The sequence below is a fragment of the Neopsephotus bourkii genome, unplaced genomic scaffold (assembly GCF_033783945.1).
Source record: "Neopsephotus bourkii isolate Nb327-2 ecotype Australia unplaced genomic scaffold, CSIRO-AGI_Nbou_v1 NB_357, whole genome shotgun sequence".
Classification (NCBI taxonomy): Eukaryota; Metazoa; Chordata; class Aves; order Psittaciformes; family Psittacidae; genus Neopsephotus; species Neopsephotus bourkii.
In genome coordinates, this window is record NW_026900863.1 from 1245003 (window position 1) to 1258299 (window position 13297).

The following is a 13297-nucleotide window of genomic DNA, read 5'->3' on the forward strand; positions in this document are numbered from 1 at the left end:
TTGGTTATGATAAAGGTCTCATTTATCTAGACAGCAACAAATGGTCTCCTTCAGAATGATAAGATTACACAAACTGGACTTGAGATTTCCACTTGGAAACACCACTTTGGTCTACTCATTCCAGCCATCCCAGCTGTGTCCCCTCCCAAACTCTTGCCCAAATCCATCCTACTCCCTAGCATGGGGCACAGTGAGAAACAGAGAAGGCACCTGCACTGTGCCAGCACTGCTGAGCAATAACTAAAGTTTTCATTGATGTGTTATCAACACTGGTTTGTCACAAACCTAAACCACAGCGCCATAGGAGCTGCTACAAAGAAAGCTAATGCTGTACCACGCAGATCCATTCTGCTCATGCTCTTACGCAGCCAGTTAGATAACTTTCTATTTTCCCCCTACATATGCAGAAAAAAAGAGCATACATAAAAGGAGAAATATGTTTGGGGTGGTTTTTTTAAACCCATAGTTCATAATACATTGTGCTGACTGAAAACTGCCTGCAGAAGAACGTAAGCTAACCAGCCTTAAAGAACATGCAGGTTACCTAAGTTCCTCTGAAGTATTCTTTTGCTAAAGTCTTAAGATCAACCATAACTTAAGCAAATGCCTGACAAATTTCTGGCAACTCTAAAATGCTTCGAGACTCGTTTGCCAATAGAATCAACAGCTTAAAATGCAGCTGCTGCCAATTCCCACCTTCTGCACGAGACAGGAAAGGATTCCATATCTCAATTCCACGTGCAGTCTCAACTAAGAGTTTATTTTAGATTCCACGTCAAAGTTTACCATTACATTTTATGGTGTAAGCACTACAAATAAAACCTTGTTCTAATACAGTGAATATTAAACAACAAGATATAGATTAGAGACAAAGTCACCTTATGAAGGGCTGTCAGACTGCATGCATCAAAGCTAATGTGAAGGGGGGAAAGGGAAGTGTTTTTAATTAAAACAGAAACAAGAAGTCATGGATTTCACCATGACCTTAATCAGCGATTTACTTGCAGTTCTGAGCTTCAACTGCATTTCACAGGTGCTGAAAGCAAACGCTATAAATCTGATTTTGGACATGATTCAGTCAAAACAATGTCATCCAGGTCCAAAAGTTGTTTGCTGTAGAGGCAATTTAAAATAAAACATAAGCATCTTGCCCAGATGCCTAACAATGAAAGACTATTCATTAAAATCATGTCCTTAACATAAAGCTGTGCACTTAATGCACCTGCTACCTGCAGAATCCAGCACCTTGACAGCTGGGTTTGAAGACAAGGATCCGATCATTCACATGTTCCCACTCCCTAAACAGTGTGGGACAAAAGACTAGAGAAAAGCAGTAGAGGTAATGCTGCAATACCTTTTTCTCTGAGAAAGAAAATACATTCTTCAAAATGTTTGTAACAGCTTCAAAGGTCACCTCACAATATAAAATTTGAGCACACAAACACAGACCAACCACTGCCATTTTTTTTCTGTCCTTTGTCTTTTTCTGTCTGCTCCTGGTGATTTTCACAGAATAAATCCAATGCAAAAATATCAAAGTTAAGTTGACAAAAGGTTTGAAATACTAATCCAAACAGATTTATCTACTGGGGTGGAAAACCAGCAGAAATACAGACAAGATGCCAGTGTTTTCAAAAGAGAGTGAGGTTTATAACTAATATTATGAGGTGAGTCTGCCACTAGTGCCTGAAGTCTTGTTCTCAAGCAGGTCAAATCGTCTGTTTTCATAGAAAGTCACTGAAAGATGCAGGAAATTAATTGTTCAATAGAAATTGCATTAACTTTAAGGTTCAAGTGCAGTCCTACAAAAACCAGTTTGGTAATTAACAAAACAGTTCTCTTTATCTAGATAACTCTAAATAAAGGTATGCAAAGGATATCACCTAAATAGTACTATTATAATAATGTGGTCATATAGTGAACCTTTTCCATTCACCTGCACAAGTATGGGATAGACAGTATATCCCAGTGCAAGTCAAAAGTGTATATTCTTGAACCAAGATTTTTCACTTTAGTTCAAAAATAAACTGCAGTGTTGCTCTCAAGAGAAATCTGCATCACCTCTTAAAGATGAACTACTGGTTTTTTTTTGCGTGTGTTTTAAATTCTCAGCAGTTTTCATGACATAATAAGTTCCTTTGAACTTTACTACCGAAAACTAGAAGTGTCTAATCCTCTGCTAGGCAAAACATAGCAGCCTCACTGCATTTAATACTACAGTGACTTATAGCAGCTGACTATTTAAAGAACATGTAATAGTGAAATAAGAAGAGACAGCATAGATTTCAGTACTTCTCTAATAGCTCAAATGCCCTTTAACTTAAATTCATGAATAATAGGAGAAAAGTTCAATTTCCCACTGACTTGTATTAAAAATTTAAATAAGATTTATCAACATCAATAATTTACTACCTCATCAGCTCAGGCTTACCACAGCCCTGGACCATCTATATCATCAATACTTACAGGGTCTTGACAGCTCAGAACCTCCAGGATGCTATTGAGTAATTCAACACAGTATTTCTTCTCTTGGGCCTGGAGCTGCTGATCATCCTTTTGTTCCAGTAATTCCTTCAGCTCTTTTGTAATCACAGGAAGCAGAATGTCCCTGCATTCTGAAAGAGAGCAAATTATCTTAACAAATATAAATCAAATACTACTTACAAATAAATCCTCCTCCGAACAGTCAAGCACAACACGCTTTAACAGCCACAGTCCTCTTCAATGTGGAATTGTTGGTTTTCCAGTTATGCTTCAGGGATACTCTTAAACTTATGTGATAAATTTCTAAGCCAACAGTCCTTCTCGCATAGAAAAAAAAACCCTGAAAATGATACCTATCCCAAACACTTAGGAACAAGTTTTTCACTTCACATACAAAGCACCTGAAAACAGCTATAGTTAAGTAGTGGAAATATTTTAATGTAAGAAAAATACCATAAATACAAAATTATTCTTCCTGAAAATAAGACACAAACACCAACAGAATTGTTCTATGTGCATCATTTTGAAACATACATTGTAAGAACACAGATAAGGAAAAGACTAATAAAAAGCAACCTATGCATACATTTATCCTTATTTAAGGAAGCTGACACAAAGAGCAAGCAATACATCTCACATGAACCTGAACTTTTTAGGACAGAGATATGTATAGGAAATGTCAGGAGGACAAGACACAAAATTGAAGTAACTCCACTGAAGGCACTACCTACCAAAGAATAAAACTTACAGGGTTTTGCCTAATATAATTGCTACATGTCACCAAGTGCTTTAAGTATTAACTTGCTTATACAGTGCTATGTAATTAAAGAGGGTACAGCACAACAGTGCGTAGTGCTAAGCAGATGCTTCAAAGATTTGCTATAGTTACGAAAATAACCTGGGAAGAAGACAGAGCTGAACATAGAATCATAGATCATAGAATAGTTAGGGTTGGAAAGGACCTTAAGATCATCCAGTTCCAACCCCCTTGCCATGGGCAGGGACACCTCGCTCTAAACCATATCACCCAAGGCCTTGTCCAACCTGGCCTTGAACACTGCCTGGGATGGAGCATTCACAGCCTCCATAGGCAACCTATTCCAGTGCCTCACCACTCTAACAGGAAAGAATTTCCTCCTTATATGCCATCTAAACTTCCCCTGTTTAAGTTTTAACCCATTACCCCTTGTCCTATCACTACAGTCCCTAATGAAGAGTCCATCCCCAGCGTCCGTATAGGCCCCCTTCAGATACTGGAAGGCTGCTATGAGGTCTCCACTCAGCCTTCTCTTCTCCAGGCTGAACAGCCCCAACTTTCTCAGCCTATCTTCATATGGGAGGTGCTCCAGTCCCCTGATCGTCCTCGTGGACCCCTCTGTACTTGTTCCAACAGATCCATGTCCTTTTTATTTTCTGTGTAGAAGGCTGGAAAGGCTAAGACCCTCTTTTATAGGTCATACTCTCTTTGTAGACCACTAAGACTGTCATTATGATGCAAGTATGTAAACCAAGCACTGATCAAAGCAGAAGCTTTTTGATCATACTTTGTACTAATTCCATCCCAGAAATGTGCCGTGCAGGAGGCACAAGTCAGAATAACAGTCATCTCTCCACCCCAAACCTGCACTTTCTGGAACAGATGAAATGCAGCATCATCTCCCTAACCAGCCATCTGAAGCTAAACTGCCTGGTGGTTTAGCTTATCCTGTTGATTGCTGAGGTGTATTTTGACAGTGCAATGGAATAATCAAAACCTTAGAAAGAAAAGTAAGAAAGAAAAAAAAACTTAAGGCAGGATCACCTCCTTCGACCTGCTGGTCACGCTCCTTTTGATGCAGCCCAGGATACAGTTGGCTTTCTGGGCTGCAAGCGCACAATGAAGCCGGCTCATCTCCATTTTCTCATCGACCAGCACCCCCAAGTCCTTCTCTGCAGGGCTGCTCTGAATCTCTTCTGTGCCCAGCCTGTAGCTGTGCCTGGGATTGCTCTGACCGAGGTGTAGGACCTTTCACTTGGCATGGTTAAACTTCATGAGGTTGGCATCAGCCCACCTCACAAGCGTGTCAAGGTCCCTCTGGATGGCATCCCTTCCCTCCAGTGTATCAACCGAACCACACAGCTTGGTGTCATCGGCAAACTTGCTGAGGGCGCACTCAATCCCACTGTAAACATAGCTTCAAAGGTTTTACCTCAGAATCAAATCTGTATAGAACTAAAGAAGCATTCTACACACTGACAGTGAGCTGCAGTTCCTACTTATTTCCACCCAACTGATCTTCCAGTGCTTTAAATTCTTGTCTATATTAACCTTTTGGAAAAATATTTATACCAGCAATCGGATACTAATTTCTACCAACCCCATGTATCACAGCTTCTGAAAATAACGGAATAAAATAGGAAACTTTAATTGCTGCAAACAACAATTAGACTGTGTCTTATTTTTTCTTTTAACAATTATTAAGAACAGATTTCCTCGACATTGAGTGTACTCACTGATAAACAAGTGAAGGGTGAGCCTTAATGAAACTGTAACCACTGTGATGTAAAAAAAACAGGCTCAGAATCCCCCCAAAATATGGGTGCTAGTACAGAAAGACAGAAGGGTAAGAAAGAAAGAGAGAGGAAAACAAAAGGAAGTAGATTATGCATTTCTGTATGTTGCAGATGAATCAGCAGAAGCTATCCATGCAGATTATTCTTATTTCAAGTAACAGCTCCAAGCCATATAAAGCCAGCAGCTTTTAATCAAGTCTAAGGAGCAGCATAATATCTTGCCTCAGAAAGAATCTCTGTTCCTGGTAATGCCACAACATGAATAAACACTACTTACCTGATTTTAATATAACCTTTGTTCCAAGCTACAAGTGCAATCTTACTCTCTGACTAATTACAAACTCTCCAGTACAGCAGCAGTTAAAGAACACGTATCAACACAAGCCCTATTCAATGAGCAGCATAAAAAGGAATTTCACACCACTTGCATCTCATTTATGTGACCAGTTCTGCACTTAAACAAACTTCCTGCACTTACTGCAGGACACAGACAACACCTCTGATCCAGAAACCAAACAGCTGCATTTACAAAGCGCTTAGCAGAGCACATTAACACTTCTAAAGTACTCCAGTGCAGATTTATGTCCCTGGAGACAAACTGCCCTCCAAAAGTCACCAATGCCAATAGATTCCTCATCCCCACCTGCAGACACTCAACACTGTACACATTTCTGAAACTGAGCTGAAATTTCATAATTCTGTCTTGATTTGCTCACATGAACCACCTCTATTAATTCTAAATGTAACAACTGCAGCGCCATTAGTTTCTTGACCAAAAACATCACCAAAGAAACATGATAAGCAATGTTAAAAGGTACATGCAATACCTTTAAAGCTGGCTGAAATGTGATAGATTTGGGGGGGGGGGGGGTGTTGTCCTTTTTTTGGTGGTTTGTTGGTTGTTTTTTTTTTGTTAATAAAGAAAGGGCTTATATATTCAGGAAATAAATAAGCAGAAGTTGTAAATTAGATTATTAGTAACCTACTTGTGGAAAAAATAAAACACAAGCTTTCATTCTGGTTTCATAGCAATCCATGGAAACTGCCCTTCAACAGCCCAGGGTTGTTCAGGGGTTGTCATACCACTACAAGTTCATTTATCAAAGTTCTCACCACTATGAAAATACTGAAGATATTTTTTCCTTTATATATAATATTTGTTGCTAACTAAGTTCATTTCATGATGGTTATAAGAAGCCTATTAGTGTAAACCCCTGCTAAACATTCTAGTATGAACACCCACTTCTCTAACACAGCAATGACTGCTTCATTCCTGCTGCACAGTTGGACTGAGTTGTCAGACTTGTAACTTCCCCCTGCAGTCCCTATGCTGCTGAGTATGATACCTCAGTGAGATGCATGCAAGGAACTTGCTTACGAAGTTGCAAAAGGAATTAAAATGGGACTGCAGTGATTTCCGGTCTGCTACTGAAAGACGGCATGCATTTAGCATACTCAGAAGTGGACCTAATAAAAATCGGACTCACAACTGAAACAACCGGATGTAAGGAAAAACTTCTTTCTCATGAGGGTCAGGCAGTGGAATGAACAGCTTCCACAGATTGTGTCCTTGCAGGTTTTCAAAACACAACTGGACCAATTCCAGCGAATGCAAAACGCCCTCTGTTGTCCATCATTTAAAAACTGTACAAAGACATGCATTTTGGTTAAAAAAAAAAAAAAACCAAACAAAAAACAAACAAAAAAACACCCCAAAAATCTTTGACATAATTTTTGTTTTGCATAAAACCACTCATACTTCTTAAACATTTCTACAGCACTGAGAGGAGCATTGAGGCAGAAGGTACAGTGGATTTCCTCCAGTTTTCTGAGGTAATTGCTCTACAAGCTTCATTACTCCCAGTTGTACTTTACATTAGAAATTAAAATTGGAGCCATATTTGATACATACAGAATCTATTAAAAGGGTATAACAAAGGCAGCTGATCAATTATTTACAGTGCATTTTCAGATGTGAGCAATGTTGAAGTGTCAAACTCCATGGAAATTCAAAAGTTGTTTGACCAGCCTTAGCTATAGTGTTTCCTTAAAAAAAACAAACCCTGCAACTGTAAATAATGGGGAAATTGTTCAACATATTTTCATTATGAAACTGTCTTTTTGTGTTAAGTATTTTGGTTTACGTTAAGGCTATATGCCTGGATTCTGTGGTTGTCTGTTAAAGAAACTCAGCTTTTTATTTGAGCCAATACAGAGTTTCTTAATTTTTTTGTGCAGTAAAGAACTCAGCTAATGTATTTCAAGAACATTATTCATAAACAAAAGATAATAGTCTTAAAAAAGATAAATTAACTAGGTTTTATGAGACACCTCTCATGAGAATGCAATTCCATCCTGTTCTCATGAACACAAGCAATCAAAATTCCTGAAAACTAACAGCATTTGGAGCAAAAAATACCTGGCCTCAGCCTGAGCCTGCAATATTAACACAAAAGTGCATTCATGCTTTCTCATCTTAAAAACCCTGTTAAAACCATTTCACTAGAACGTTATACTAAATCTGAAATGCTCTGTTATGTAGGGAAAACTGATGTTTACTGAATGGGTGTATAAATTCAGGTATGAAGGTATCATTGCACAAATTAAGTAAGCAAAATGAGATAAGTGCTCATTTGATTATCAACAACACATTGGCTAAGGAAAAGGAATAAAAAAACTCATGGAAGGCAGTAACTGAGAAAATAAATAGCTGAAGTAAAATCTGCAGTTCTGGTATTTGATGGTCTGAACTCACTCCTGAGTGCATCTTTAGTAAGTTTGCAGATGACACCACATTGGCTGGGAATGTTGAGCAGCTGGAGGACAGGAAGGCTCTACAGAGGGTTTTGGACAGGCTGGATCGATGTGCTGTGCTCAATGTATGAGGTTCAATGGGGCTGAATGCCAGGTCATGCACCTGGGCTACCACAATCCAAGGCTTGGAGAAGAGTGGCTGGAAAGCTGTTTGGAGTGTTGGTTGAGAGCTGAGTGAGTATGTGTACTGCTCCAAATTGTATTTGACTGCATACAACATCAAAATACAGTTTGAGCCCCTTGCATTTATTTCATCAAGGTCTGCCAAGAGACACATTGTCCAGGTATTTATCAACACCGAATTACACCACACTTCTCAGAAGTTCCCTGGTAGCACACTCCTGAATAAAGACAGGAAGATGCACTCTTGTAAAAGATTAAGCAGTTATATGTTTCAGTTTTGGGTTTGGTTGTTATTGGGGGGGGGGGGAAGGGAGGTTTGAACCCCATTATTCACCTTACTCTCCTTCAGAAGATAATTTCCTCTGTACCAGGTAAGTCATTAACGTAATAATGTCATTAAAAACAAAAGACATTTGGGTCTCCTTCAGCAAAGATCACAGACGGGCTTCATTCCTGACTGCCTCCTATGTGCAGCCAAAATGGTAATAAAGGTTTAACACCACTTTTGTCTCCCTTAGGAAACACTACTCTTGATTCCCTGGCATGCCTGTAGTCATATCCATCTGTTAGGATGGCTTCATGCCCACTTAAAAACTAGCATGCCATATTAATAAGGACACAGGTATCATCTGAATACAGATTTAGAGCAAAGCCTTAAAAATAAAATCAGTCAACAACATTCTTTCAAGGAGGAGAGAATTCTGATGGCAGCCAGTGCTCAAATAAAGCACCATGGACCTTCACAAACATCTAGTCACAACTGGCAGGCATCTTTCTATTAAAAGTCTTCCCTCTTTGTTACTTGCCATTTAATTTTTGCTGGGAGCACAAATATAATGAATTTTAAATTACATATTTTCTTAATTTTTAAATGTAAATTGGAATTTCACAGTTTAGATGAGAGCCATGGAAAGGAGAGGTACTATAAGTCACCTACTCATTTTGACAGCACTTCTATATGCAAATGCAAGTCTCCTGGAATCTAGTACTAACACAGGAAGGAGAAACACAATGGTTGATCCTCTGAAGCCACCATACAACGTTGCTGCTGACCACTCCAAGCAAGTTAAATCAGAATAGCTAACAGTGTTAATGGTCACAGCACACCACTGCAACCCAGTCATAACACTGTGGGATACATCCACTTCCAGACTTCCAGACATATCTTCTAGTTTCTTCACTCCTCACAGGAGCTGAGTAATGTTGTGTATTCAAAGGCAGCCAGAGCAACATCTAACACTACCATTGCTGTAGCTACAACAACACTTTAAATGTGCAGGTATCTATCTTCTTTAAACAGTAGCGTAACAGGAAGAGTTCCTCAGTTAGGGAAAAAAAAAATTACTGTAGTTTCAATATTTCTTCTGGCATCTGGCAAATTAACCCCTGCTGCTAACATATGTCTCCTGCTGCTGTTCTTCCAAAATCAGCAAGTGGTTTGCATATGCTGAACATGCAGTAGCTATGTCTACAGCCACAGTGAGCAGAGGACCTGGATTCTGAGCCAAGAGACTGAAACTCTATTCCCATCCCTGCCAGTGACCATCTGTCTGACCTACTTAGATTTTCTACCCTTTGGAGGAGATCTCACAGTGTTCTGCTACAGCACAAACTCCTAATTAGGGGTGGAGCTCTAGAGAATATCAAGTCAAAAGCAGCAGTGTGAATACAAACACATTTTATTTTTTGTTCAAACACTATTTTCATTTTGCACCAATAAAAATCAAATTCTCCCAAGGCTAACTAGAATACAAATTTTGGCATAATGTCAGTGGATATTTCATGCCAGCTTAGAATAAAAACCTAGCTTCGAATACCACAAGCTCAGAAACACTAACTACTATAAAAATGGCATGTAAACAGCTATGTCTTAATTTAGTGATCTCTCAAGCATGGAGAAATGATCAGGGAATTTTAGCAATTAGGTTTCCCAAAAAAAAAGAAAAACCACAGTGATTTAAGTAATTTTCCATGCATTTTTCATGTAAAATGCAGTTTTACATAGAAATGAAACAATTCTAGTGAAATTTTTCTTTGGTAGCCAAATAGGGAATTTCACAAAAGGCAGAGAATAATCTGTTACATCCCACTATATAAAGGAATATATGCTAGGAGAAAGTTTCTTATATATAAATGACACTCTGAAATCCCATTGGGGTGCTTATACAGGACAAGATGGTAATTTCTTTCCCTCTGCTGTTTTTAAATGATGAATTATCAGATGATCTAAAAAGAAAGTGTAAAAAGTTTAAGATTTCTTGTCCTCTGATCAAGGACCTATTGTCAGAAGGCAAATACTAGGTAAATGCCTGTGAGTGTATTCACATATCCTGTTAGAATGCTCCTAAATGTTATGGCGAATGTGCATAAGCAGTTGAAAGCATTGGTCTTGCTACATTCAACTACTCAAACACCTGAACCCTCTAAACTGTCACTTCATAACCCCTCTAAGCTGTATTATAGCTTGAGAGTGGGAACAAGAACCCAATGCCTTGACAAAAAAAAATCTGTCAATGTAATTTAAAGGCTTTTGAAAGTGCTGCAGTGCTGTGGGCTTTCTAAAGATCATGTACAATAGCAGCCAACAGGCCTGTCCATCCTACCTGACAACAGCACTCTAGCCCATGACAGTCTCCAGTGAAAACTTTGGAATGCCTGGGGATACATACCAATACATTCAGTTTAACCTCAAGGCTCTCAAAAACAGGTTTCACTGGTTTTTTTTTCATTTTTTAAACACATTTTCATGTTTTCAGAAGTCCACTTCCTTAACAAATGCTGTGAACATCAAGGGGTAGGGTAAAAAAATTACCAATATGTGAAATCCAATTAAATTATAAAGACAATACCTTTGGGACTGGAGGTAAATTAACTGCACTGAAACTGTAGTGAACTATATGGAAAGAGACTAAATACTAAAGCCTGAAGGAAAGGTGGATAATTTGAAACACACCCAAATGAAAAGACTTGACTGTAATTAGCAATATAGTTAAATATAATCCATATTCATGGCAGAAAAAGAATCCTACCTGTTGCAGATAAATGTGAACTTTAGTTAATGATACTGTTGGCAATCTTACCTTAATTATCATGCTGCATCTTACTTAGTGATGCAATACATATGCTTTCATTCTCGTAAATTACCTTCTCCTTCCTTGCATGAAGCAATGAATCAGGCACTGTCTACACTCTCCACATACTGCTGGTTGTCTACCCAATTAATTTTAAAATCAATTGTATTTAACAGAAAACATCTTTAGAATTTTCTATTTTAAACCACAATAATGTACAAGAAAAATGACTTGTCTGCTATTTACTGTGCACAATATTGCAATAGCATAGCACAGAAACTTTTTTATACTACTGTTAAGAGATACTTAGAATCACAGAATCATAGAACAGGTTGGGTTGGAAAGGACCTTAAGATCATCCAGTTCCAACCCCCTTGCCATGGGCAGGGACACCTCAAACTAAACCATATCACCCAAGGCTTCGTCCAACCTGGCCTTGAACACCGCCAGGGATGGAGCATCCACAACCTCCCTGGATAACCCATTCCAGTGCCTCACCACCCTAACAGGAAAGACCTTCCCCCTTATATCTAATCTAAACTTCCCCTGTTTAAGTTTTAACCCGTTATCCCTTGTCCTATCACTACAGTCCCTAATGAAGAGTCCATCCCCAACATCCCTATATACCCCCTTCAGATACTGGAAGGCTGCTCTGAGGTCTCCATGCAGCCTTCTCTTCTCCAGGCTGAACAGCCCCGACTTTCTCAGCCTGTCTTCATACAGGAGGTGCTCCAGTCCCTGATCATCCTCGTGGCCTCCTCTGGACTTGTTCCAACAGTTCCATGTCCTTTTTATGTTGAGGACACCAGAACTGCACACAATACTCCATTGTGTACACAATACTTAATTGTGTACTGATATTTTCCTACTCTTTAGTGCCTCCACTTAAACATGTTGTGGACTTTCCCTATAGTAATTGCAGCCCAAAGTTTAAAATCAAGTAATACAAAAAGAAAATAGAAATAATAATAAAAAAACCCTGAAACTACAGTTAGATATAAAACACTGATTATGCTGAAGTTTACTTCCTGCCTTTCATAATGTGGTGGTGAAAAGACTTGGGTGAAAGTTATGAAGATCATCACCCAAAATAGAAACTCTATGACTAAACACCTTAACAGATACTCAGGTAACACCACTGAGGCAAAAGTAACATGATTTGCTGGGTATACTGTGTATATATATATATATATATATACTGTATATATATGTACAGGCGTGCCACCTTTGTAATGGAATGGTCTCATGAAAAAGAAAATGTACTTACAAAAGTCTATCTGACCCTGACTGGGTTGCACTGGATGTGGTTAAAGTTATGCTTGCACCCTCTTCTCCCACCAAGGGAAAAACAAGGAGATTGCCAGGTTCAGGAATGTATAAATTATAAACTCCACAATTGCAGCAAGAAGCAGTTTTGTCCTGTAACTCCATCAAAACACTGAAGCATAAGATCTTTAAATGAATGTTCCCTGGTTAACAATATAATGACTTAGTTTCTCAGTATCAAACACAGTGAAAGTACCTGACTGAATTCCAGTAAGATCAGAAGTTCAACAGAGTGTGTTATTATAACCCAGGAGCCTCTAAGTTTTGTGACAGGATATTTTTTCCTTCTGGTCTAAATACTACTCACCACAAGAAGCAGATAAAACTGAGACTGGCACTTCTGACCTTAGCAGCCATAGCAGTAAAAGCAACTGGCAATGCAATGATGTGTCACACAGTACTTGTAAAATACATAGAGTAAACTACAGGGAAAAAATGTGAATACAGAATTAGATCTGCTTGAAAATCAGCTGCTTGGTTCTGCTCTTAATAGAGGATCAATGTCTGCAGATATTCAAGCTATAGCTATGAAAGCTCCACTGTTTCAAGCAACCTTGAGTCCTAGTTAAAGAAAAAAAGTGACACTTGAAATTACTCATACAAATATGGGTTAAAATACATGTAATTTAATCTAAGCAATAAACCCAACTATTTTACTTTCTAGATTTTTGTCCAGGAAATCTATAATGGTCTCAAAACACAATAGACACAGATAATTATTGTTATAGCTTACAATATATGTTTCAGGCTCAATAGAATGCAACACAGGTCCTCAAATACAGCTGAATTTCTATCTGTCCTAAGTAGTTAGAACTGCAACACCCTTCTGGCAACACAGAAAAATTAGAGCAATCCTCTCTTACCCTGTACTCATGCTCAATACTATTTGCTACCCACTGTTAAACTGTCAAGTTCCTATAATATCT

At 38.6% G+C, this 13297-nt stretch overlaps 1 protein-coding gene across 2 annotated transcripts in view; it reads right to left on the minus strand.

Moving 5' to 3' along the window:
- DOCK2 (dedicator of cytokinesis 2) overlaps window positions 1-13297 on the minus strand; it is a 173508-nt gene that overhangs the window by 112236 nt on the left and 47975 nt on the right. For both annotated transcript variants that reach the window (XM_061348425.1, XM_061348426.1), the window contains exon 26: window positions 2467-2615. In XM_061348425.1, the coding sequence (XP_061204409.1) occupies window positions 2467-2615 (149 nt within the window). The remainder of the gene's footprint in view (window positions 1-2466; window positions 2616-13297) is intronic.